The sequence below is a fragment of the Ursus americanus genome, chromosome 24 (genome assembly GCF_024610735.1).
Source record: "Ursus americanus isolate L20-20 chromosome 24, mUrsAme1.1.p, whole genome shotgun sequence".
NCBI lineage: Eukaryota > Metazoa > Chordata > Mammalia > Carnivora > Ursidae > Ursus > Ursus americanus.
In genome coordinates, this window is record NC_142150.1 from 5,039,102 (window position 1) to 5,066,942 (window position 27,841).

Below are 27,841 nucleotides of genomic sequence, written 5' to 3' on the forward strand. Positions count from 1 at the left end.
GTCTGCCTGCCAGAACCCTTCCTAAGCCCCCCAGTTCTCACTGGACCCCAAACCCCTCGCCTGGCACAGAGGTGCCTGTGAGCAGGCTGCCTCCAGCACATTGCCCCTTTGATGAGCAGGTCTGGGTTCCATGCCCGGTTTCAGCTCTCAGGAGGTGCTGGCCTTGCAGCCCTCTAGGCCCTGGTCTTGTCTTATGTAAAGTGGAGTGACAGTTCCTGCCTTGCAGGCTGAGAGGACGAAATGAGTCCATGCGCCATCAGCGTGAGGTTTTCTTCCCACCAGTCCTCTGCTCTCCAGGCCTTCCTTGCCTTGGAGCACCTGCTGGGGCTGGGGTGGCCCGGGCGGGTGTCTCACGCGCACTTGCTGAAAGGGCTCCGATGCCCTTCTCTGGTCAGCCTTCCTGCCTGCTCTCCTCCCTCCTGGCGCTCACACTGTACTTGCTGCTGTTCTGGGAGCAGGTTCCACGCCTCCTGGCCTCGGAGCGCGGCCGGAGCTTCCTACCAGCAGACACCATATCGCCCGCACCTCAGCCCCTCAGGGAAGCGGCTGGCACACCAGGTGAACAACGCTTGCCCATGAAAGAGTTCTGGGGCAGCCTTCCGCATTGCAGATGAGAGGGTAGAGGCCCAGAGAAGGGACGTGATGTGCAACCCCACATTCCCACTGTGAGCAGCAGGCCTGAGGCCGGAGTGTAGGTCATGTGACCTCACTGGGCCTCTGTGAGCTGCTTCAGGCCCAGGTGTGGGGTAGGAGTGGGGAGTGCAGACATTGAAGTGTCCCTTCGGTAAGGACAGAATGCCCCAAAATCTTCATATGGGATTTTCCCTTAGCCCACTTTTATACCATCTATCCCTAGTAATTTGTTCCAGCTTCCCCTCCCCTCCCTCTCACTCCTCTGGCCCTGAGCCCACGTTCTTGGGTTCCCAAACAGACCCTGTCCCCCACTTGGGGGTTAGTGGGGAGAACCCGGGCCAGCCCTTCCTTTGCTGCTGGTTTGCTGAGGACCCACAAGCAAGTTTTCTAATCCCCACAAACCTCAGTTTTCTTGTCTGGCGGAGGGAGGTGTATGTTCCGCTGGGACTGTGTGACCTATGAAATAATTTTGGAAGACAAATGTGATGAGCAAAAGTCCGAAGCGGGGAGCCGGCCGGGCTGGGAATTCTGGGGCCTCTTCTCCGGGGTTGGGTGCGTGTTGAGGGGGTGGCGTTCCTCGAGGAGTTGCCAGGGTGCCTGTCTCCCCTGTGAATTTACAGATGGAGGCCTGCGCTTCTGTGCATGTGTGTGGTGGGCTGGGGAGCCGCGGGCTCGGCGAAGTGCATTTCCCGCCTGTCCCCCAAGCAATCTGGAGAGAGCAGAAAATAAACAAGAAGTCCAATGTAAACATGACGCCAGTGCTGGGGAGACGGGAAGCTGGGCCACCGGGAGGCAGGGGGTCCTGGGGGCACCGGACAAGGCGTCGGGGCGCCTGCACCACCCACACTGCCTTCCCCTTTGGCTTCTGAAGCGGGGGCAGGTGCTGGTCTGGAGGTGAGCGGGCAGGAAGGGGAGACAGTGAGGAGGCTGAGGGGACCGCAGAAGGTGTAGGTGTGGGGCAGACTGGGCTAGGGAGGCCCCACTTCCTGGGAACAGCCGGGCCTGGAGAGAGGGCCCGCTTTCACCGCATAGAGCCAGCACCAGCGTCTGCCCCTGCCCGCAGGTGACGGGCTCTGTGGTCCCACGCAGAGACAGAGAGCAACGGGGAGAGGGAAGAGGAATGAGAAAGAGAAACGGGCTTAAGGAAGCATGAGGGAGGGAGGGGAGATGGTTCAACATGCCCACAGAGAAGGAACCACACAGTTTCCAAAGGAGTGTTTCATTCTCCTCTGGGTCTCTTCAGAGGGGTGAAGCAGTTCACAACTTAGCCGGACCTGCAGCGCCCAGATTGTGACCTGCTCAGGCATGGCGTGATCTCGCAGGATGGTTTCACTTTCATTCTCCTGATGAGCAACGGTTTTGAGCATTTTCCTGTATCCTTATTGACCCTTTGGCTATTTTGTGAAATGTCTGAGACTTTTACCCATTTAAAAGAAAACGACTTCTTTGTCTTTTTGTTATTCAATTATAAACTTGGAAAAATATATTCTATGTATGAACCCTTTGTCAGGTGTATGTGTTGAGAATGTATGTTCTCAGCCTGTGGTCTGCTTTTTCATTCTCTTGATGGTGTCTTCTGATGACTAGAAATGCTTCGCTTCGATGAAGTCCAGTTGATGGATCTGTTCTTTTCTACTTGGTGGTTTACCCCCAAATCAGAAAGGGACCCTCTATTTTCTTCTAGGAGCTTTATTGTTTTACACTCCATAGTTAGGTCTGTGATCTATTTCAAATTAATTTTTTAATGGTATTCGAGGTTCAGTGTTTTTCAGATGATATCTGGTTGAGTCAGCGCTGTTTACCAAAAAGACCATCTTTCACCACTTAATTAAAGAGGTATTTTTGTTGTGAGTAAAGTGATGATATATGCATGAGTCTGTTTCTGGAGTTTTTTTCTTTTTTCTATTCCATTAGTCTTTTGTCCATCCTTGTGCCAATATGACACTGTTTGAGTCCCTATAGTCTATAAGAAGTTTTGACATTTGGTAGTATAAATCCTCTAACTTTGTTCTTTAAGATTATCTTGGTAATTCTAGGTTCTTTGCCCCTCTCTGTACATTTTAGAATCCACTTGTTAATTTCCACAGAAACACCTGAGAAGATTTTGATTCAGATTTCTTTAAATTTATAAAGAAATTTTGGGATAATTGACCTCTTACGCAGTATAGGGTGTTCCAATCAATAAATGTCGTATACCTCTATTTATACAGACTGCCTTTAATTTCTCTTAGCTATGTTTTGAGTTTTCAGTGTCAACATCTTGCACATCTTTTAAAGACTTATTTCTGGGTATGTTTTATGCTAAGTGCTATCTTAAAATTCTTATTTTCTAATTGTTGCTGACACATAGAAAATACAATTTTGAATATAATGATGTGTAGACTGTTGGATTTTATACAAATTTGGATTGTGTACAGATTGTGTACACAATTATGTGATTGGTAAATTACGACAGTTCTGCTTCCTCTTTTCTGACAATTTTACCTTTGTATTTCTTTTTCTTGTCTTATTTCATTGGCTAGAGCCACTGTAAAATATGAAATGGGATGGTGGTAATGGATATCTGTCTTGTTGCTGACTTGGGGGGAATTCCTTCAATATTTTGTTTACTATTTCATTATTAATCATGATAACATTATCATTTTAAGAATTAGATAACAGGCTCAGAGAAGGTGAGTAACCTGCTCATTTCACCAGGTCAGCAAGTAATGCAGCTGAATTGTGAAGCCAGACTTTCCTCTCCCCTAAGATTGTGCAGCTTCTCCCATACCACAGGCACCTCTGGAACAGTAGTGCTCAATCTGGGATCCCCACTGCAATTAGTTGAGGAGTCTTTAAAAATATGATAGCAAGACTCCACTCCAGATCAATTAAATCAGATTTTCTGGTGGTGAAGCCCAGGCATTAGTATTTTAAAACTTTCCCAGATGATTCTGATCACCTGAGAACAAGCTAAGAACCACTGATCTAGAAGCACTTTTGGTACAGTTCCTACCCGTGCTTGCCCAGGAGTGCTTTGCTGAAAACTTGAGATTTTATATCAGCACAGGACTGCTAACCCTAACCTAAAGGGAAGTGAACTTGTTCTTGCTGGCCTTTTGAAACCTTCTCCCAAACTCCGCTGCTTCTATCCCCAAATGCCTTCAGAGCATGTTTGACAATCCACTTTAAAGAAAAGCATCTGCCGGACAGGGAAATTATTTTTTGTCAGTAAAATATCTGATTTCTCTCCACTGCAATAACTCACGTCTCTCTACCTCACTGACTTGCTTGCCAAACTGGTTATATAATCCCTTTCATCCATTGTCCCATTCCCTATTACGTGTTAATATTTGTTTTATCCATTTTGACACTTAGCTTTTAATAAAAAAATTCTTGTTTGAAATAGCAAAGGAGGTCCAGTGGTGTCTGGGATATGTTACTTTGGAAGGAGAATAATATTATCCTCCTGGAGGCCTGTTTTACTTTCTGTAGCTTTCTACAGAGCTGTCAGCTCTACCAGCACTCCTTAAAACAAATATCTCATTTTGTAAAGTGAGCCTTTAACCCCTTACGTTGTTCACAGATTCTATGCTGGACCTTGCCCTGGTCTGGTTTACATCCGCATTCAGATCTTGCTTCTGATGGATGGATTCATTTATTCCACCTAATGCTTTGCCCGTCCCTTGCCCCACACTTGTCTTTGTTTCCTTGGGCATGACCTTTGTTGCTTCCCCTCTCTATGATTGACTTTTCCCTCCGGCTATTACCGTGGGCAAACAGATCTGTCCTTCCTGGTCCCATGAGCAGAATTCCAGCTGCTTTGTGGTCCCCACTTGTTTTGTTTTTGTTTTTTTCTCAAGCAGACTTTAGGTGTCCGAGTGGACAGAAAGATGAAGGAGGAAATCTGGCGGTCTTTAGGTGTTCATCCTCCCCCGTGGCTGAGTTACCACCACGTTCGCGTGATTCTGTTTAACTCTTACAACCCAGCAACCAACCCGTCTGTCTTTCCCTAAAAACTAAACATGCAGAACGGAACTGAAGATAGCAGCCCAACACCAGTAAATATGGTGGGTCTTCGTGTACTAGCCAGTGTCCTTAAGATATTTGCGTAAAGGCCACCAGTGATGCTTTTCCAATACTTAGTAGGAGAATGTTACTCATGAATCTGATGTGATGTTTACTGTATATTTTGGGTTCTTCAACTGCATGGGTTTCATGCTCCTTCACCCACTCCTCAGGGAGAATCTCAGCATTCACCAGCTCCCTGTGTGTCCAGACTCCAGGTGCATCAGCCGTGCTGCCCAGGTGATGACCAGGCCATACCATCCTCATCACCACTTGCATGCTCTCCCATGAGGAAAGCTTGGCCTTGGGCCCAGGCCCATCCCATTCTATGTAAAAGCTAATAACATATAAGTGCTTCCAGCAGCAATTTCTTTAGGGATGTGAAAGTGCTTTGATTAGATTGTTCTCCTGGCATCATTAAGTTTATGTCCAGGGATGGGAAGTGGGTGGTTTGAGGATGGAGACTTTACAGAAATGGGAGCAGTGTTTGAAGAAACTGGCCTCAGGCTGGGCCACTCCTGGGCCCATCATAGGAGCTAAGCCAAGCAGCCCCCATCAATCTGACCCTTTCACTAGCTTCTCCTTTCACTGTCTTTCCCAAAGTTTGCCCGGAGGGCACAGGGCAAAGAGTGAGGAGACCAGGGTGGGAGTCCTGGCCCTGGCACTAATGTGCTTCACGGTCTCGACGATCTCTTTCCCTCCTCAGGGCTCTGTCTCCCACCATTCAGCCTGCTGTGTTAACTGCCATGTGTCAGGCCTCAGCTGGGTGCTGGGGACCAGAGGAGATTCAGTACAGGAGCTGCCCAGAGCGGCTCACATCTAGTGGGGGGCGGACATATAAACTTATGAGGACAAGCTGACACGATAAGTGCTCCAGATGTGATCAGACAAGAGTGGTATGGCAGCTGGGAGGACAGAGACACTCTGGGGGAGGCAGGCGTGTGTTCACAGAGGAGGTGCCTTCTTACCTGGATCTGAGAAGGGAGTGGGGAAGGAAGACAGGGAAGACGACCGCTCAAGCTTTAGGTGAACTGGGTTTGAGGTGCCTATGGAATACCAGGGCAAGTTAATTTGGGAGTTAAACATAAAGAGATTCAGTGGCAGGTTGGAAATGTAGATGTGGGTCTCAGGAAAGAAGGTCAGGGCTGGAGAGCTAGGTTTGGGGGTCATCATAGTGAGTCACTGAGGCCGCTTGGCTTGGGTGCTATTGACTAAGATGGTACAAAGGGGGCTGATGGGGGGGGCTGGGGTACCTTAGCTGGATTCAAAGGAGGACGGACTTAAGGAGCAAACGATAAGTGGTAGTTAGCTAGTGAGGAGACGAGCCCCCAAAATGGGGTATCATGGAGTCCCAAGCAGGAGAGAGCACCAAGATGGGCAGAGCTCCCAGCAAGGAGAGGTGTTACAGAGGCCAAGTCAGAGAGGGACCAGAAGCTAGGCTCTGCACCAGACAAGTCCCCAGATCCTTTTAAACATGTGGTTTCTCTCTCTCTCTCTCCCTCTCTCTCATCTTTTATTTCTCTATGCATCCGTCTGTCTTTGTTTCTCCGTCTCTTGTTTCATCCTGATTCATCTTTGTACCAGTGCCTAGATCAGGGCCCATCACAAGGTAGGTGCGCAATTAATGTTTGATGAGCTATAAAGAAATGCAGGGACTGAACTACTTCCCTCTTTGTTCTCTTCTGCGGGATTGTAGTTATTCATCTTATTGGTGCTGGTCAGGAATTAAAATAGGAGTTACTCCCCTTTTAAAAGTTCTAGTTCTGGGGGGACGCCTGGGTGGCACAGCGGTTAAGCATCTGCCTTCGGCTCAGGGCGTGATCCTGGCATTATGGGATCGAGCCCCACATCAGGCTCCTCCGCTATGAGCCTGCTTCTTCCTCTCCCACTCCCCCTGCTTGTGTTCCCTCTCTCACTGGCTGTCTCTATCTCTGTCGAATAAATAAATAAAATCTTTAAAAAAAAAAAAGTTCTAGTTCCGGGCTGCATGAGTTGAGGTGTCCAAGCACGTAGGAAAACCTGTGGGCCCAAACCCAGAGGGCTGTGGTTCTCAGTGGGGTCTCAGTCCCAGAGGAACCTACAGAAAGATTAGTAGGACTCAGGGTCCCAGATCTAGAGATGGCTACAACCATGTGGCAGGTACTGCACACGCATTGTTTTTGTTAACTTCCAATATCCTCTGAGGTGGGTATTTTTACCCCCACTTATAGATAAAGGCTCAAAGTAAGTACAAAAATTGTGCAGCTAGTAAGATGCAGAAGCAGGATTCAGACCCAGGTAGGTGTGACTCCAGAGCCTGTGCATGTTCCGATGCGATGGGAGTTAGTTCAGACACTGGGAAGCCTGGAGACCTTCAGGTCTCCCATTTGTGATGAGCTGGCTGGTTTGGAGTGGCTGAGATGGTGATGCACACGGAAATCAGCTTGGGCTAGTGATATTTTGCTGACAGCAGGCTAAGTGGCAGGTCAGTACATCAGAGCCAAAGGCCCAGGAAATTGGCCCAGTGTGACAATCCACCAAATAGAAAAATGAGCAAAACACATAAACAGGCAATTCTTAGAGAAAATCCAAATGGCAAAAACCAAAATCAAAACCAAACCCAATCGAAGTAAAAAAGGAAACATGAAAAGACTCTGAGCTTCATTGTAGAAAGTAAAGACGTGCATATTAAAGTAGAAATTTCGCACATCCACCAAACTGGCAAAAACTTAGACTCTGACAGTACGAAACGTGGGCGAGAGTACGGAGTTAAGTGAGTTTGTACATTAGATAGGAACATAGATTGCTACAGCTGTTCTGCAGAACAACGTGGCAGTACTAGTACAACTAAAGATGTGCAGACCCTGTGAGTTAGTAATTCCACTCCTCGACTGAGACCCCTAGAGAATCTGGCAGGTATGCACCAGAAGACACTTAGAAGAATATTTACTGTGTATTATACCATATATACAGAATGTTATTATATATTATAGCGAAAACTGGGAACTGACTCAAATGGCCATTGATAAGAGAATACATAAGTGAATTACAGTTTGTACAACGAAACACCACCCGGCAGTGAAAATAAACGGACCTCAGCCACAGGCACCAACAGGAAGGGGTTGCCCAAACGTAATGCTGACTGGGGAAAAAGCAAATTGCAATACACAGTTTGACACTGTTTATGTGAAGTTCAAAGCCTCGTAAAACTATACGCATGCAATAAACCTCTAAAGAAAAAAGGGAGTAATAGGCACAAAATTCAGGGTAGTGGCCCATCCAACCGGGAACAAGAGGTATGAGATCAGGAACTGCATACAGGGAGCTTTCTGACGTCATTATTCCTAATATTAGAATTTCTGGATATTAGGCGTATGCATACACACAGATAGGTGTTCATTTTGCTATTTTTTATACCTCATACATTGACAACACACACACGTATTCTCTTTTGAAGGGATGATAAATTTCATAATTACCAAGTTACCAAAAGATATCTGAAGCATAGAAAACAAATTATAAGGGAAGTTCATAGACAGGACACCACAGACACTTTTCTCTGGAAAATCTAAGGGCAGAAGAGGAATCAGGCTCAGTCAGAGTCACTCTCTTGGGGTCAGGAACAGCTGGCTGTTTCTCTGGGGCTGCTCTTTCCTGTAGTGGCCCTTGCTCCCAGTATCTCCTCCATCCGTGATGCCGTTCCTCTCCCTTCACTCATCTAGAGTATGTCTCCAGTCTTTGGCCAGCTTTTACTCGCTAGCATTAATTCCCCATTTGCCCAAAGCCTGCTACTATGTGTGAGGCCTGGAGCAGCCTTGAGTGAACAAGCTGTCCTACCCCGGCTTGCAGAGTGTCCGGGGGACAGGGGAGACAGACAGACAAGAGAGAGATAGAATCACATCCCAGTGGTGCTGTTCTGGGATTGCTCGTGCATGAAGTCATCTGCGGACCTCGTTGAAAGGCAGATTCCAGGCCTCCCCAGAGTCTGAGGTGGTTTGGGTGGGGCCCAGGAACGTGCTTTGGAGAAACCCTCAGTGAATTTGGTTCAGCTAGTCCTCAGATCCCACTTAGAGAAACAGTGTGATAAACGCGAGGATGCTAGCAGACAGATTGGGGCCCGAGCTCCGAGGGCCACCTCTCCAAGCTGGGGTGTGGGCATTAAGCCAGGGAGGCTTCCAGAGGCCTCCCCAGATAGTGTCCTCTTTGGAAATCACATTGAGAAATGGTTATTTGTGGATGGGGCTCCTGCCTCACTGCAGGGGTACCCTGCCCTGGCTTACCTCTGCTTGGCACATGGTATGTGCTCGGGGAACTTGCACTCAGGGGGTTTGCTGGGGAGCATCTTGGGTTGGGAAGCAGGCCTGGTATCCAGGCCTTGGTGGCCCAAGCCCTCGGAGACCATTAACTCCTGGCCTCGCTAGTGCATTCAGAGTGGCCCATCTGCAAGCAGCTGTTGGGGACTAGGTTTGGGTCTGGTTTGGGTTTGACCAGCATTCTCAACTGGGTTTGGGAATGCAGTTCCATTTGCATCCAAGATCAGACTGAGGAGATCAGATAATTGAGACCCTTAGCTATATCCTTGGATAGTGCTGGAAAGGGGAAGGGATAAAGGCCAGCCAGGTCTAAGAGGTTTCTTATGTTGGCAGGCTGGCAATAGGGCTGCTTCCTGTTTCCAGGGCCAGAGCAGCCCCCTTTCCTTACCTGGGTCCAAGTGAGGCCCCCCTCTCTGAAGGCCTGTTGGTCAGACATCTGGCATGAGTCCAGTCCTGCCAGCAGCCACCTGGCTGCTATTTGTTCTTTTTTATTAGGCATATCCAGGTGAGTTTTATTGTGGCCAGCTCCCCCAGCTCCTGTTCCCACATTCATCTCTTTGTGAGGCTGAGATTGCCAAAGGCTTTTACAGCTAATGGACCTTACAGCTCCCAAGAGCCATTTAAGGGAGGCCCAGGAGTCAGTGGTGGTAATTAGTCAAGAGAAACACTGACCTCTGGAGAGCTGCTTGAGCTGAGTGGCAGGAAGTAAGGGTGTAGGGACAGGAGCCCCGGGCCTACGGCAGGTGTGGGGAGCATCAGTACAGGCCTCTCCTCACTTCACCTCTCCCTGGTTCTTCCCGGGCCTCATCCCTGCCCCCCACTCCGGACAGGGGAAGGACTTCTTGGAGCTTGATGACAGGGTCCTCAGGCAGGCTGGTGTCATGGGGCATCTAGGGGGCAGCAGGTGCCCTGCTGAGCTAACTCTGATAAGTTCCCACCCGCTGCCCCTCCTCCGCCTTTCTCCAGAAAGCCTCATCTACTGACCCTTGATGGAGGCGGTGGTCTGAGTTCAGTTTGACTTCTCAGGAGGCAGTATAATGTCCTGATAGAAACCACGGGCTTTGAAGCTAGGCAATTTGGGTTCAAATTCCAAACCAACTAGTTTTCAAGTTTGTGATTTGGGGCAAGTCATTGAACCTTTCTGTGTCTCGGTTTCTTCATCTGTAAAATGAGGCTACTAATCATCCTGGCCTCCGAGCCTTATGACAAGGAGTAAATGGTGCCCGTACTACACTTGGGGGGTGAGCACTCGATAAGCAGAAGCTATTATTGTGCCATGAGTAAGTCTGATGGGGCAGAACTGGGAAGCTGAAGCCTTTATCTAGCGTTCCCATGCCTCCACGCCCAGGTTCATTCCTCTCTGGTTGGGCAGAGGGAGCAAGCCTCTAGGGAAGCAGCCCTCTTTCTAGGGACGAAGGTGGTGGAGGACGGGTTGGGGAGGGAAGGACGTTAATTGAACTCAGCCTAGGCTAATCCAAGAAAGGGAGGAGGGAGCCAACATCTGCCAAGCATCTTGCCTGAATCCGCATCCCCTGCTTCATCACCTTAACCCCCAACACTCTGTTGGGGGATGAGGATACCGAGTCTCGGCGAGGCTAAGTGACTACAGCCAAGTCATACGGTGCAAGTAAGACGGGGCCAGGGGTGGAGCTCGGGGATGTGGGAGTTCTAAGTGACTGTTCTTTCTACTGTAGTTTGCTGTGGTGGTTGGTCAGGGGCTAGCCCCTGGGCACTTGGCTTAATGCCTGCTATCTAAGAAGCCCATGGGAGGTCACTGATCTCTGCTGGAGCCAAAGGACAGACCTTCAGATGCCAGACTTGAGGTCCTTCTGGGGACCTTCCCACCAGGTTGTCCCTGGCTCCACACAGAGTCCTGGGCTGTTCTGGGAATCCAGGGAAGGACCCTGTGGGGGGCTTGTGTCTGTCTCCTTTCTGTCATGAACAGTGGTGCTCTCCCCGGATGTACAGGGCCGTGCCCTCTCTCCCCCTGCAGGTGGACGGCATTCTGTGCTTGGCCGACATCCTGACCGATGACAGCCACTCAGAGGCCACGCGGGCTGAGGCTGCGGCTGTGGTCGCCCAGGTCACCTCCCCACACCTGCCCTTTACTCAGCACCTCGGCAGCTTTCTGGAGAGCATGGAAGAAATCGTGACAGCTCTCATCAGTGAGTCACCCTGGGCGGGAGGGTACTGCTGCGTGAGTGGGACTTGTCACAGTTGTCTCAGCAAGGGCCGAGGAGGCCTTCCTGCCCCCCTCCACCATACACCCACACTCAGTGAACCCCATGTAGCTTCTGCACTGTCACACTGTTCATGTATCAAACTCAGGCTTTAAAGAACTTAGTTGTCAAATCTATTAAAATGCATGCAGCCCTCTGAGAAGCTCTTTGAATTAAGGTCACATTGGGATTAATAGACCTTTCAGAATAGAGACCAGGACAAGCCCCATGGACAAGCTCCATGGAGATGTAGAGGACCTTGAATTTGGAGGTTCAGATCCTTGACCAGAGAGACTCTGATGGGCTTTGTTCCTAAAGTCTCAGACTGTTCTAGCCAATGAATGTGGCAGCAATGACAGGGCCAACAGCTTCTCAGAAGGCACTGGTACGCACCAGCCTAGCACCTGCAAGCCCGCCACGGGTCCCACATCGTGGGGCCTTGAAAACTTTGACTCTTCTGGATTCCCCTATTCAGACTTAGGTACTCCTGGCTGGAGAATCATAGTCTGACATCTAGAATACTCTTTTCCTCCAGCTTCCCTTTGCAAAACTGCAGAAGCTGGAACTCGTCTGGATAAAATCCTCAGGAAAATTGTTTTGTAAACCACACCCTTTCTTTTCTAAGGGCTGGCAAGTGTGTGTGTTTCTACTTCTATCCCTGTCTCTGCCACTGTCTCCATATCCATGTCTGATTGAAACTGAATGGAAATTAATCTCATCAGAAAATTTAGCGTTTGCTCTTGGAATCATCAAACCAAGGCTGGGAAGATTTGGAGTAGCATGAAGGCAGGGGCAGCACAGAAACTGGATTAGGAGTCAGAACATTTGGGCGTGGACTTCTAGTCTTTTCATTCATCCATTCAACAGAGAGCTGCTGACCAGCAATCCTGTGCAGGCCCTTCACCATGTTCCTAATATAGAAAACATGAAGTTGGGGCCATTTCTCTTGAGTCCCTCTAGCTCTAGAATTTTCTGATCTGCAAGGACTTTGAACAGAAGAGTCATCAGTTAAACTGACTTTATGGCTTATTTGAGTCACTGGGGTACTGGCACCCACAGGCCAGGCTACATCAATTTGCCAACATCCACATTTCTTCAAAGTTGAGAAAACTCAGAAGCCAACTGTTGAAAGCGTTGGCTGGAGGGAACTCAAGAGACCAGAAAATTCAATGCTCACTCAATAGGAGAAGAAACCTAAGCCTAGAGACATTGAGGAACGTTCTTGAGGCAACATAAGAGTGTTAGGATTCACTTATGCCAGGAGTCTCATACTCAGTCCTCCACCGGAGCCAGGCAGGACACAGAAATGGTTGAAGAGGGCCAGATGGAAGAAGAAAATAAGAAAATTTGAATCCTGCATGAAACCGAAAAGCATGTGCATTGATGAAAAGGATGGGGGGTGGTCACTGTTAAGTCCCGTTGATTGTTGCCATGTAGAAAAGGCCAATTTTTAAAGATAAGACAAAAATCCTAAATTTTATAGAAAATCTCTCAATGTATAAATGATAGCAAAAAGTAAATAAACATACCCAAATCTATATAGTCTAAACAAGCTTTCCCTATTGCCATATCTCCATCCCTACTTCTCTGCCCGGGCTGGATTTCTCCCTGGAGAAGAGGAGCCTCCCTATTTGTTTCCCCCTGATGAAGATGCATTGTAGAGTCTGCTCGGAGAGTCAGCAGATGGGAGGTATTTTCTGGGCAGGACGCCAGGGCTCTGTTCTTTGGTGGGAAATAGCCCTCCAATTTCTTGCTATTCCCTGGAAACATTTATAAATGAGTCACTGGAATCCTCAATTTAATCTTCCTAACACATCCCAGGTGACTCAGACTGTAGTTTAAATAAATGTGCACCCAAATTAAAAGGCACTTAGGTGGCTGTGTTAATAATTGCAGCGTTGGCGGCAGCCGTGACTGCATGAAAATTAGTGTGGGTGTTCGGATCTAGAAGAAATCTTTACGGCAAAGTGGGCCAGTGACTCCTGTGGTCTCGCTCCAAACTTTGGATATACAGAGGTGGCCTGCAAGAGGTGGGCTTGTCGCCAGGGGTTCCCAAAACTTGGAGGAGGGGGCAGTCATTGGAAAAGAGCAATCATAGAACTCTTCATTCCTGGGCAGATCTGTTGCCCTGCCTGGAGGGATTAGATCAAGATGCCGAGTTGCGTAGTTGGTCCCACCTGGGGTGAGGCGCACAGCGCTGCCCAGGGGCAGACATTGCCTCCCTGGCAGGACTGAAAGCTAAATCTGTAGGAGCACCACTGGGACAGAGTCAAATAGGCCTGGTGACCATAGGCAGCCTGGGACACGGAAAGAATGGGGACTGAGGTTGGGTAGACCTGTGTTTGAGTCTAGACGGTAACAATGACCCATGATCCTCAATGCCTCAATTGTGGGAAAGTCACTTCATATGTGAATCCTCAGTTCTACAGCTATAAAATTGTGATAGAAAGTTGGATTGCGGTGAGGATGGAATGGCTTCAGGAGGTCAGAGATATACAGCAGTGCCTTGCACAGAGTAAACACTCAATAAACAGGAGTGTTGCTGCTGCTACTAGCTTCTCTGAGCCTCGACTTCTGCAAATGGAGGTGACCGTATTCTACGTTACGGATGCTCAGAAGTTACTGGTGCAGAGCAAGGCGCACAGCAGGTGGCCCAGCTCTATTATTTTCTGTCCCTGTTTAGGTCGGGGCCGGTAACTGCATTCACTCAAAGGGCCAAAAGATGCCAGCTTCAATGTTAGAAACTGGAGGTTTCCTGGAGGCCAGGATTAGGGATCAGGACTGCACATAGCTCAGCTCTTCCTGGGGGCATTTTCCTGAAGTGTGCTTTCTCCCTCTGTGTTTTCATGGAGGTGTGGTCAGCGGGAGAGGACCTGGACCCACGCAGCACCTTGAATGGTGCTCAAGGTAGAGCTGAGGGTCGGACATTGAGGGTCAAGTGGAGCCCAGGGGGAAATGTGTTAAATGGTTCACAGGGATTGGGCGAACGTTCTCTCCCCGTAAAGATCCATCAGATTCATCACTTGCAGATGGTAAGTGGGGAACTCTGGTTAGGCCTGGGTCATGGCCGCTAGGATCAGAAAGAGTGAGCCTGACATCCTAGGGCTTGGGGTAGGACTTTTCTGCAGCCACATGACCCTCCTCTTGGGACCAAAGGAAATCCTGAAGCCCTGCTGATGGCAGCTGGAAAGGCAGAGTCCTTATGTTTTCACTTCAGCTTCTTTCTTAAGGCAAATTCAGGAGCATTCCAAAGGACATTGCTGGAGACATAGACGGACTAGGGGCTCTTTCCTGCTTCGGGGCCTTTGTACGCTGCTGTTCCTTTGGCCTAGAACACGTTCTTCCCCCAGTATTCTCACGATTGTCCCATTTTCTCCGTAATGTCTCAGCTGTCGCCTTCTTAAGGAGACCTTCCTTATGCACCCCACTGGGCCTCTCGTGGTTCTCTTAGCACACGTTTGTTTTCTCCCTCACATTAGCATTTGCAATAATGTTATTCATTTATTTAAAGCTCGTTTTTCTCTCGTCGACTGCTAGGACGTAAACATAACGGGGGCAAAGCCCTGATCCGTGCTGTCCACCATGCCTTCCCAAGACACCAGCAGTTCCTGACCCGCAATGTTCTCTCGGTAAATGAGTAAACGGATACAGGAGTAAATAGAGAAGTCATACATCAGGATTCAAATCCCAGCTCTGCCACTTATATAGACAGATAAATCTCCCTCTTTGGCAACCGCTTTCCTCATCTGTAAAATGGGCATTAAAACATCTGCCCAGACTTTCTCCCAGAGCTATTGCAGGAGCCGAATGACATACCAGATACGGGAGCATGGGCAGGGAGGCTGATGTCTTCCTCTTCACCATCCAGAACTGTGCCAAGAGGCGTCGTCTGGGGAAGTCTTCCTGCTGGCGTCTGCGGCCCTTGCCAACATCACCTTCTTTGACACGATGGCCTGCGAGATGCTTCTCCAGCTGAATGCCATCCGTGTCCTCCTGGAAGCTTGCAGCGACAAGCAGAGAGTGGATACGCCTTACACCCGGGATCAGGTGAGCAGCCCAGAAGGGAGCAGGCACAGAGCCTGTAGCCATGCAAACAAAGGCTGGGGCAAAGGTTCTGGGGGAGACAACACGGGCGGGCAGCACACCATCCATCCTGTTAGCCACGTTCTCGGTAAAGGAAGATGTTCTCAACATACCTCGTTGCCCTCGGGCATCTTCATGAACCCACTCTCTACCTCACTTCTCCACCCCCACCGCGATAGGGCCTTCCTCTGGGTCCATCCACGCGGGCACATCCCAGGGGGCAGAGACAGCACAGGAAGGTCGCTGGACCTCTTCTAGAAGTCTGTGTCCAGTCTGACGTTGTTCTCTGCAGAGAGTTTCTTCCCTTCTCTGCCTCCATAAAAGCAGGGGTTGGAGCAGAACCTTGATTCAGGGCCTCAACCCCTCTCTCAGTCTCAATGTGTTTGTATATTTGAGCTCCATGTCAAGTTTTGCTTGGGGGGAAAGGGGTTTTACTGCTAAACGTGTTTGGAAACATTGAATGAGGGGGATTTTCGCAGCCTTGAGTTCTGAGGTTGTAGAATTCTATCCTGTCCCACTTCCGCCATCCTCAGTCTCCCGTTTCCCTACGAAGGGGTGGGGGTGGTGGGTCACGTGGGTGTTAGGCCTCTGTAAACTCCACCAGGTGCCTGCGCTGACGATCCCTCAGCCTCCAACCCAACTCATCCCTGCCTGCCTCCTAGCTCCAGTCTCTCTTTCTCCCAGCCCCAACACCTAGTTGAAGCTGCCACAGCTTCCCATTCAACTCCTACCCCCAGAAACTTCTGGAAAGCCTGCCCTGATGGCTCCAGCTCTCTGGCATCACGTCCTTTTCCTGGAGGCCACACCTCACAATGCCGTGTTGACTTTTCTAATGATATTTATTCCTTTCCCGTTATTTCATGCAGTTTATTCCTCCGAGGGGGAAAAAAAAGAAGCTTCTCTGCTGTTCTAATCATGGACCTTGGGGCAAATGACTCTGAGCCTCACTTTCCTCATCTGCACATGGGGTTGAATACAACCTACTTCACTAAGTTGAAATAAGAATGAAACAGACGAAAGAATACAAATGTGTGGCACACAGCCCTGAGTGGGGAACCTCCAGACTGGAATTTCCTTTTCTGTAAAATGGGCATGGTCTCTTCCGGCCCAGACATCCTGTGGCTCTATGGGCAGAGACCCCTTTTGTATCATGAGGAGGGACTGGCCCCCTCCTGAAACCTCATGGATCCCTCAGAAGGCTGGGGGCTCAGGGTCAGGAGAGAAGGTTGTCAAATTCTATGCAGGTGGCAGGTCCTTCTGAATCTGGGGTCCGGAGTTTTCCTGCCACACTCCCTCCCCTCGACCCCCACCCCGTCACCCCCCTCCCTCCCTGCGCCTCCCTCCCCGCTTCCCCCCTTGCCAGTCTGGGCCTGGCACGTCCACCGCCCCCCCCATCCTCAGGACAGCATCACCTTCTGCCCACCTACTGCCGTGACTCAGAGCAACCACTTAGCTAGTGAAAGCGCACCCATTAAAGAAACAAATGGCTCTTTCCTGTGGCAGCGGGAGGATTAAAGTGATCGGGGAGCTCTCTGTAATGAAGACAAGGAAGATGAATTAGGCTCTGAAGTGCTCACCGCCCCCTGAAACACTTAGGAAATTAAATGCCGCGAGGCTGAGGCTTCCGGGAATGCGTCTGCCAGTGACGCCAGGGCTGTGCGAGCCGCTGGGCCCTGGAGCTCTATTTCGTCCACCTCCGCATGGACGTCTCAGTGACAACCCCTGTCACCCCAGCAAGCCGAAGGCCCCTCATCTGTCCAACAAAAGCCTTGATTGCTGTGGCCATCTTGTACCCACGCTTGGGGTGTGGACAGGAGTGAGGGCTACTTTGGGTCCGTGCTCTTCCATCCCCCCCACCCTCCATTAATCTGGGGGAGCTGGATGTGGTCACGCGTCTGGACCCCCCCGCCTCACCAGACATCTGCGTGGCCTGAGTTTTCATTCCCAGGAAGTGTGTTCTAGGGGGCATGCTGCCCAGGGAATCGAGCCACAGCCATGACCTGGGGTGCTGCGAAAGGGGCTGCCTCATCTCTGCTCTGCCCTAAGGTAGTGACCACCTAGGGTGAGGGAGACCCAGTTATCTTGTCTAGGCCAAGCTTTCACTGAGTGTGACTTTTTATGGCCTTCAGAAAAAATTGCTTCCATAGAGGTGGAGGGTACTGGTATACCCTTCCCATGAAAACACACATGGCACGGTTGGTATTTCAGAATGTTCAGATTTTGTGGCATTTCCAAAAACTCACTGTGAATGCCATCATCAGGAGTCCAGTATCAGAAATGACAGTTAGTAAGGATTATAATTTTGACTCATGTTGCAAAAGCCCTCTATACTTGATAAAACCCTTCGATATACCTATGTGACACACACGCCATAGTAGAAATAGCACAGGTTCAGACAGACCCGACTTCGAATCCTGGCTCTGCCATTTCCTAGCTGTGTGACCTTAGACAAATCACTTAACTTCTCTGAGCCACAGGTTTCCTCATTTGTGTAATGGGGATAATCTCTTTCCTCCCTTCTCCTGTCCTTATGATGATTAGATGGCAGAATGCTCCTAAAGTAATTAGAAGCAAAGCAGGTACTCAGTGATGAATGGGGCTGGGGTCTGTGATAGAACCAGGGACTGGGATGGGTCTGAGACGGGAATGTCAGCTTTGGGGAAGGAGGATGGAGCCAAACATGGAGGTGACGTGGGGGTGGTGAGTATAGTGTGGTGTGAGGCAGTGTGTGTGTTGTTCCAGTCTGTGTATGGGTATATGCAAGTTGTGTGTGGGGGTCAGAGGGCGGGGGGGATTGTTGATAAAGACTGTAAACCAGGATCGCAGCATCCAGTCCTGATCTGCCCCAGAAGCCTGTCTTACAGAGCCAAGGGAAAACTGTGTACAGAGCACGTGGTCTGGCATTTACCCATTCTCTGATCCTGTGAGGTGCACACCCCAGCCTCGATGCAATCCCCAGGGACAGTCCTCTGGCCTAATTCACCAGCATCCTGGGACCTATACCCAAGGCAGTGAATGGCCTTTGTGGATGTCTCTCCTGAGTCCAAATCCCTGCCCTCTTGTCTTGCCTCTCTGGTAGTGAGGAGGGCAGGCTGGGCCCAGGAAGATCCAAGTGCCCGAGAGTGGGAGCAGTGCGCTTTTCTCAGGCCTAGGCAGGCGCTCTCCTGGTCTCCATGCCTGCCCAACGCCCAGCTTCCAGCCCCAGGCCCCTGACCCCACCTAGCAGATGGAGTGAGAGGCTCAGTAGAGGGAAGCAGAGGCTGCACCTTTCCCTGAACCGCCTTGCCTCCCTGGCCTTGGGGAAGAAAGTGTGTTCAAAGAGACCACATCCTTCCTCTTTCAGAGCCCTTCATTCTTCAGACCAATGTCCTTGCCTTGACTCGATCTGTTTTTTTGGTAGAAAGAATCAGTAAGGAGGGAAGATGGCAGGACAAAGAGAAGCACTGGGCTCCCCCTAGAGGCCGAAAGAGATTTTGCTGGCTGCTGTTGACATTGTTGCTTTAGCTTTTAGAGAGTTAACGCAGTGATGGTAGAAATCTAAATATTCCATCTAGCAATTAAAGAGTAATTCTAATTACAGTCATATGAAATGTTGGCCTTTTTGTCCTAATTACTGCACAGCATAAAAGCAATCATAACTTTTCATTAAATGCATCTTAGATTTTCTGTGTTGTAAATTCTGTCATATGAGTGCACCTGCTTCTATTTGGGATAATCCTCACTTGATTTTTATAAGGCATGGTCTTCCTAGTTTACAATATAGAAAATGTTAGTTTACAATATAGAAAATGAAAAGGACAGAGATAGAGTCAGAGTGTGATCACAGGCAGACGTTGCTGAGGATGTGAGATAAGCCTGGTTCGTGCTTTCGGATCAGTTGCAGACAAGTGTTCCAGGGGCACATGCCCCAGGCCAGCACGGAGTAAACCTTTTTCTCTTGTGTGTGTGTTGACATCAAAAGCCTTTGCCAACTTCCTTCTTACCACATGGGGCATTTCTGCTTGAATCAGTGACATGGGAGGTCCCCTGCTATTCTGGCCAATTTGCTATTCACCTCAATTTTTGTAAGGCAGTCTTTGGGAGGTCCAAGGAAAAATGATTTCAAAATGCCACAGAGGTAATGAACACACAGTTTTTTGAGTTCTCTGCTGGGAAGGGCTCCTTCTGCTCTGGGATCTCGCCTCCCTTCAGGAATGATTTCCCACTAACAGCACAGTGGCAACAGTGGGCATCGCATTGGTTGGGACTCCTTGACGTAATCTTTCAAACTGGATACTTTCGGGCTCTGTTTCCCAGAAGGAAGTTATACTCATTTTATTTAATGTTTATAAATGTTCTGGGTGCTTGACAAAACATTAGCTCATTGAATGCTCATAACTGTCTTATGAATCATCTTATATATTTATCTCCTGTTGTAGACCAAATAATGACCCCCCCCAAGATGTCCACATCCTAATCCCCCAAACCTGTGTCCTGCCTTATGAGGGTATGATTAATTAAGGAGATCTTGGTAAAAGAATAGTACCCTAGATTGTTGATGTGGGTCCAATGTTACCACAAAGGTTCTTATAGAATGAGGCAGGAGGGTCAGTGTCAGAAAGTGAGCCTGAGTGAGGAAGCAGAGGTCAGAGTGATGTGCCGAGAGCCAAGTAATGCGAGCAGCCTCTAGAAACTGGGAAGGGCAAGGTTGTGGATTCTGCCCTAGAGTGCTGCTGACACCAGGTTTTAGCTCCTTGAGACCCAGGGAGGGCTTCAGACCTCCAGAACGACAAGGTCAAATTGTGTCGTTTCAAGCCACTGAGCCTGTGATAATTCGTTACAGCAGCAATAGAAAACTAATACACCTTCATCAACCAAGGAAAGGTTAGATAATATGGCCAAGATCCTACGGAAAAGAAATGATAGAGCCAAGATTTGGAACGAGGCTGATCCACGTGCTTAGCCGCTACGCGGCACTGCCTCTCACCCGGGGCCTCTCTCGAGGCTCATATCCTCTGTATTCACCGAATAACTGCGGAGGGAATAGTGCCCTTTCACTCAGGGGAATAGGACTTAACTGAAAATTATCAGACAGGATTGAATCAGCCTGGGCCGGGGGAAGACTGTCTGCCTGGCTCTTGCATTCTGTCCCCTGACAGCATTGTTATCGTGTCTCCAACAAGGTAAACCAGTTGTCCCTAAAATCCCATCCCTGCACTTGACTTCAAGGAGAAATATTGATCCCCCTTCCCCGCTACCTCACGGTGCACACACAAGGATGTTTCAGAAGGGGGACTCAAAGCAGGGCATAATTGGCATTTATTCAAATTGTGCTTAATTGAATACTTCATCTGAACCTCAGAAAACCACATGGGGTACAGCCTCTGCAAAGAGGAAGTAATTTTCATTAACAGGATCTAAATTAGTCTGACACAAAGACCTACCTGGGCCCGTGACACAGCTAATAATTGCCGTGTAATGAACCTGGTGCTGCAGACAAAGGTTTCCTTTACCTTTTTTATTTTGCCCTTCCTTCCTTGCTTCCTCCCTTCCCGTGTGGATCTGTGTGTCCAGGAAGAGTCTTTATTTGGAATACCGGGCTGGTGACGATTGGCGTGTGGTGGCTCTGGGTGGTGGGAAGAGAGGTCGTGCTGTCTGCTACTGCTAACGGCCCATAGAAGGCCAAGTGAACTACAGTCTGACCCAGGCGTGGCCTCTCATTTCCTTCCTCGTGAGACTGTGCACTTTAAGCCTCTTGGGGAACCTTCCATTTTTTCACTGTATCTTTGACCCATATTTTCGCTCTAACTCCTTCCCCTCAGCGCATACACACTCACAGTCTTAGAAGGGGAGGAAAAGGACGAAGCCTTCTTCACTTCCCTCATAGAACGTCTGGGGGGCAGAGTTGTCTGTGGGATAAAGCTCTCGGGGTATTCTCTCATCCCTCCCCGGCACGCTTAGCCAGGCCCCTGACCACGGCTGAGCCGCCAGGGCCTGACACACAGCAGCCCAAGAACACATTCCTTTTCAACATGTGTTTAGTGGGGATGGGGGTAGATATCCCATAAATACGACAAACTTTTCCTTTCTGTGTAAAAGAGATTTGTTATATGCATTTATTGATTCAGAATAATATGCCAATATTGAACCAATTAAAATCTAGATAATACTCTTTCTTGGTAAACATCACATTACTATGCATTATCCAGTTCCAGAATTTACGCGGCCAGAACTGTCGTCAGTAGACTGTCAGCTGCTGCCCCAGAGGTGGGGACACAGCCTCCAGTTATAATGTGCCACAAGCTTTGAGGATCCCTTTCGAGAGAGATAGGACTGCAGCAGTGAGATGTGTTTTCCATTTTGTTTTATCATTTATTTTAATTACCAATCGAGAATGCTGTTGGCTTCTGTGGCAGTGGGTGGGTTTTGTTTTTCCATTTAAGTCAGGAGCAGTGTCTTGGGTGGTATCTGAGTTACTAGGCACCGAGTTTCCAACATTTTCCAATGGTGTTTTGGCACTTTACCGATGGGGGTCTGTAAGTGGTCCCTTGATGGCCCATTCCTTAATCCAGTTTTGGGCAGTGAGTTCTCTCTGCAACCTTGACTATGCCAAGGGGTCAGGCTGGGGCGGCTGTTGGCTACCCAGCCCATGCGGTTGTAACCAGACTCACTGTCCACCTGGCGTCAGCCTGTCTTTACTACAGACAGAGCCCTTCAGGGATGAGCAACAGGCAAGGATTGTAGACTGCAGACTTATAAAGTCAGTCGAGCAAGAACTTTCTCACCAGATTCCATACAATACATGACACTTTTGGTATAATGCTGTCCTTTGATCTTACTCATGTTCTCTAACTTGACCTTGATATCCATTAATTTCAGGTTGAAAGTAGGTGGGGTTCGCTATCAGGGCAAGAAGCTAGGATGAGCGAAACCCAAGCCAGGGGAGGGGCTAACAAGGAGTCTGCCAGTCCTGTCTGCATTTCAGGGTCTGGGACTAATGTGCCCTGTAGAAAGGCGATGGGGCCTCCGTCTTCACTCAGGCCACACTGTTCTCTCCAGTGGAGTCCTGGGGCCCCCGGGGGCCACCCCAGCACCACATGCTGATGAGTGAGAACCAGTCACTGGGGAAATACATGAGGGAAGCAGGAGCCCCTAAGGGCGGAAGACCGTACCATGGGAGGTCGGGCCATGCAGATGGGGAAGAACCACAGGCTAAAGGAAAAGCTTCAGAGCTCCTGCACGTAGCTCAGCTATCTGTAGAGAGCACCGCCTGGCTCAGTGTGCCCATCTTCTCAGATTCTCGATTCTCTTTTCCAGATTGTGACCATCTTGGCAAACATGTCAGTCCTCGAGCAGTGTGCCTCTGACATCATTCAGGAGAATGGTATGTCTTTTCAGCAGTGTGCATGTCGCATGGGTTATATGGCTATACAGGACCATGTGCCTTTGTGTTTGTGTGTCGGTATGGAAATGTGGGCACGTGTGTCTCCACAATTACGTGACTGTATGTGTGTGTGAGTGTGTGTGTATATCTCTATATATCTCTATATATGTATATATGCTTCTGTGTACAGCTGGGCCAATACGTAAATGTTTGTTTGCTTTCAATGGGCTTCAGTTCTTGTGGGAGACAGGCACTGAATGAGAAGACGGAGCATGTCGGATGATGCCAGTGGCATGCAGAAAATGAAGCAGGGCAGGGCGTAAGTAGAACCCAAGGCTAGGGGTTCGCAGGTGCTATTTCAGCTAGGGTGGTGAAGAGTAGACACATATTTCCTTATGATTCAAAAAAGTAAAAATCTCTTGCTGCTAGAGGATGCGTTTGGACTTTCAGTCACTCCCATCTTATTGGATTTGGCCTCACTCAGAAAGTGGATGCGCCTGAGGAGGGTGAGGGTGGGACAGCAGGTCGGGGCAAGCCTGACCCCTGGGCCCCTCACCTGAGAGCATGACCATCCCACTGGCTCCCCAGTCCCACATTGCGCCCAGGGTGTCAGCAGGGTCCAGGTGAGGAGGGCCAGGTTTTGCTGGCTGGGGAGTGGCCCGGCGCCGTCTCTGCCTCTGCGGGAGGACGGGACAGGTCTGCTGCCCTGCAGCTGGGAACGCAGAGTGGCGAGGGCTTCCTGTGACTGGGAAATAAGGGAGCAATTAACAGCCGGTTGGAAACCCGCGACGCTAATGAGGACGAGTGAGCTGAGAGCCTGGGGCCAGCTGCTTCTGCTCTCGTTAAACCCCCTTCTCCCAGGTCGCCCCGCTGTTTTAACAAACACACACACTCCCCATCCCCCATTGCCCTATTACGAATTGAAAGACATCATTTTGTGTTAATTTTATGTGATTGAGCTAATAATGAAAAACTTTACTGAGCCAGCTGAGCCTGAGAGACTGAGGGGTATCATTCGTGGTCCGTTCTTTCCGCACGCAGAGCCTTAAGTTCAAGTGGTCAGCGGCAGTGGGTATCCAGAGGCCTATGGATTTGGGATTGGAACATCTGGCCTCTGTAGAGAGTTTGATGGTTCACAAAGGGCCGTTGACAGGCCTGTTCCGTCCGCAGTTAAGAGACCCACTCCATGCCTGGCATTGTGCTGAACGAATGCACACAGAGGTAAAGAAATCCTTGGCTTTGTCCTGCAAGGAGAGCCCAACTCACAAAAGTGATAAGGTGAGATAGTGCGAATTTGACAATGCAACAGTGCAGCAGAGGGAGGGGCGTTGAGTCCGGGTAAACAGGAAACAGACTGTAATTTACTAGCTGTATGACTTCTGTTTTTCTGTCTGCAAAATGGGAATGCACCTGCCTCGCCGGGTGATGTGAGGATGAACACAGAGCTCGTTAGAAGAGTATCTGGCACAGAATGGGTGCTGTGCCAAGTGCACCTGCTGTTTCAGGAAACAGTGGCCGTCTCACGGGGCTCAGCTGAAGAGCGTTTGTGAACAACAGTGGGGCAGAACTGGGGGGATGGGCCGTAGTGGTGAGGCAGCCAGCACCTCTGGAGCTCAGTGGGATCCTGGGCAGCACAGGACAAATGCTGTTGTGAGGACTGGTCTTTGAAAGGCAGTTCTCTTCCTAGGAATGCTTGAGACTCTGATGTGGTTTGCCTTGAAACCTGGTGATGTTGTCTCTGTCCTGCCAGAATTGTGTGAGTGTTGGCGGTGGGGGCTGGAGGTTGGGGGCCAGAAGGGGAAGTTGAGAGACTGTGCTGCTGTCACCCCTACACTGGGAGGCAGGCCAGGGCAGCCCAAGCTCTTACCCATCAATCCACTGATACCAGTATCCCTCCTGTGGCTTCTCCCTCAGGGGCTGGGGCTGAGCTGATGAGAGTGTTGGGGAGGGAACAGGCCTTTGGGGGCTGGTCTGCGAAGCTGTAACTCCCAACCTTCAGGCAATTTGTCTGGCATTGAGCCTGGCCAGGACTTAGGAACCACAGTCCGGATTTTCCTAGGCAGTCCAGTTTCACAGCATCTTGTCTTTTTCTAGATAAGATTTATAAAGGATATATTTAAAGGAAAACTTGGATTTTATACATTTGTAGGACTTTTCACGTGAACACATTCATATTCATTCATTTGATATTTATTCAACAAATATTTGAGCGAAGCACTTTTCTAGATACTTCAGCTATTTCCATGCAGGACTGGACCCAAATCCTTACCCCCTGGAATTTACCTGGGAGTATATGAGAAACTATTTGATTCTTTGTCAGATTCCAGGTGCAAAGTGGGGGTTGGGAAAATGACTTCTTTGTGGGAACCTTAACCAGGAGTTAGTAAAATTTCCTAAGCCTGTGGTACTTCCCCAAGTTGTCATTTTGATGTCCCCTGTTCATGTACCCACAGGCCATAACATATATACCTCAGGACATTCATGGTCGTGACCTTGTCTTAGGGACACTGTGGGCATAGAGAACCTGAGCACTGGGTTTCATTCAGTGGTCTGGGAGAGGGCTGGGAAGAGAAGTACCTTGCCCTAAGGATAGCTTGTGTGGTGGCTCAAAGGTGGGACCCTTGAGCCTGTAGGACGGAAGAATGGGTACTTAGAAACCTCAGCAGAAAGAGAAATGGACCCTCCCCAGGACTGAATAGTCTCAGGGCCATAACTAGGTGACTTATAGCCCCTGTGCCTTGGTGGGATCTAAGAGAGTTAGAAATCACATTTGGTTCAAGTTAAGATTCAGAGAGGCATGTGGCTGAGGTCCTGGACTGGGACTGACTCCCGTGTGAACTTGGGAGATCATTTTCTCTCTCCAGACCTCAGGTGCTCTTCTGTCAAATGGGGGTGGGGTGGGGGTAGGGGTGTGCTAAGTCTCTAAAGGCCCTTCTGCCTTCACGGTCTAAGTCGGAGGTTACAAACTTGGATGCCTATAGACCCAGACAGGTAATATAAATGGATGATGTAGGCTCAGCAGGGACTGGGCCAATCTCATTTAAAATAGCAAGCTTATAATAAGCTTCAGCAAATTGCTGTCATGAAGAAATGTGGGCCCAATGTGAAGTCAGGAGGTAATTTTTTTGGAAGCTGGATTTTGATGGAAATCTGAATTTTAATGGAAATCTTCCAATTTTCATAATAGCTAAATCAAAAAAAATTAGACACTGTGTGGAACATCAAAGCAAAGTAAAATACATTCGTGGGCCACGTCTGGTTTATCTTCTAAGCTGAGGTGCCCCTGGGTGCAAGGAGGGGGGTGTGGGCTAGGGCAGGTAGGAAACACCTCCCGTAGGAGATGGGCTTTTACGACAACCTGCACAATGGGAATTATTTAGATGGAGTGTGAGAGGGAAAAGGACATCCACGCAGAAAGATTAGGTGGTGGAGGCACGGAGGTGGGAGTGAATGTGGATGTGGGTTTATAGGACAATCCGAAGACAGAGCTGGTTTCAGGGGACGATGGTAAGACTTTTCAGCTGACCAAATTCAGGCCTACATCTCCCGATCCGACTATCTACCCTCCTCCCATGCTTGAATTCCCTCTAAAACATCTGATCTATTGCTTATCCAGCCTAGGTTCGGGTCACCTCCCACAGGGGCCCCGTCCCCTCTGGACCGATCTCAGATGCCACTGGATCAGAGGTGAAGGAGTGTTGGACAACCAGATAACCTGAGTTCTGATACCAGCTCCCCAACTACTATACCAGTAGTAGTAGAAAAGAGACTTCACTTCTCTCTGGGCCTCACGGTGAATTATACTAGTATCTAGTTCACGAGACTATTGGGAGGTTTTCGGGGATCGTGCATTTATCGTACATTCAGTGCAGTGTCGTGCATATAATAAACCTCAGAAGCAGCATTTAAAAGATCAAATGGATGTCCTCCCGATGTCCCTTCGAAGTACAGGGCTTTAGTACATGGAATCAGAGCTATCGCCAGGGCAGAAGGAGTAGAAAAATGGCCTCAGCCAGCTTCCTTCCCCTGGTTGAGACCCCCTAAGTCTCGAGCTTCTGCAGCCATCTATCCCGCTGGCCCAGGGGGAAGGCTCCCTGCTGGGGCAGGTGCTGACTGCTTCTTGCCTCCTGCCCAGGGGTCCAGCTTATCATGGGCATGCTGTCCGAGAAGCCAAGGTCTGGAACCCCTGCCGAGGTGGCGGCTTGCGAGCGAGTCCAGCAGAAGGCCGCGGTGACTCTGGCCCGCCTCAGCCGAGACCCAGAAGTGGCCCGGGAGGCTGTGCGGCTGAGCTGTGAGTGGTGCTAGCTGCGGCAGGAGTGGGGAGGTGGGTGTGGGGAGGGGAGAACCCCCGCTTTCACAGTGGCCACAGATGACTCAGAGCCAAGGCTGGCTGAAGTGAGCCCCACTCTCCGGGTGCCAGAAAATGCTGGGATCGGGGCCCAGCGTGCAGCCCCTCGTCTAGCTTGTAAGCTGGGGCCAAAGCTAGAGAGGAGAAGGGCCTAGAGAGGCTGAAGTCAGAAGGAACAGCGACTCACCTGCAGACTTGCCACTGGGGACCCTGTTTCTTCATTCACTCGTTCCATCTCGTCCTTCACTCACTCACTCACTCACTCACTCAGTTACTCGCTTCCTCCCTTGTTTACTTACCTGCTCATTTGTTGATTCACTCATAAATTCATTCATTAACTCATTCATTACTTCTTTTATTCACTTTTAATTCATTTATTAATTCACTCATTAAATCACTCATGCACTGAGTTCGCCACATTTACCCAACAAAGATGCTCAGAGCATCCCCTCCCTGCTCGACTCCGTTCTGCCTGCTGGGCCTGTCACACCGACGGTACGTTGTCCTGACCACCGGGGCTTACAGCCTCATGGGGTGGCAGGTATGGGAAGAGAAACCTGCACTTTGGATACCACAGAGCAATGTTCAAGGCACGTCCGAGCCACGTTTGGCACACGGGGGAGGGAGCTCACACTTATTGGGGGGATCGAGGGACGGTTTAGCAAGGAGGCGAGTCTTCAGCCGCGGTCTGAGGCGGCACAGCCGTGGGAAGGTCGAGCAAGGGTGCTGCGGGGAGAAGCACGAGGATAGGCATGGCGCTGTTGGCGAGCATACAGGTACCGGCAGATGCACGAGGTAGCCCGGGGTTCCGGCTCCAGAAAGACTTTCTGGAGGATAAACATACAGAATATGTCTG

The 27,841-nt window shown here is 49.6% G+C and overlaps 1 protein-coding gene across 2 annotated transcripts in view; it reads left to right on the plus strand.

Moving 5' to 3' along the window:
• The window catches only part of INSC (INSC spindle orientation adaptor protein), a 121,237-nt gene that overhangs the window by 82,212 nt on the left and 11,184 nt on the right, over positions 1-27,841 (plus strand). For both annotated transcript variants that reach the window (XM_045796550.2, XM_087855296.1), the window contains exons 8-11: positions 10,966-11,137; positions 15,060-15,238; positions 22,571-22,637; positions 26,773-26,928. In XM_045796550.2, coding sequence (XP_045652506.2) covers positions 10,966-11,137; positions 15,060-15,238; positions 22,571-22,637; positions 26,773-26,928 — 574 coding nt within the window. The remainder of the gene's footprint in view (positions 1-10,965; positions 11,138-15,059; positions 15,239-22,570; positions 22,638-26,772; positions 26,929-27,841) is intronic.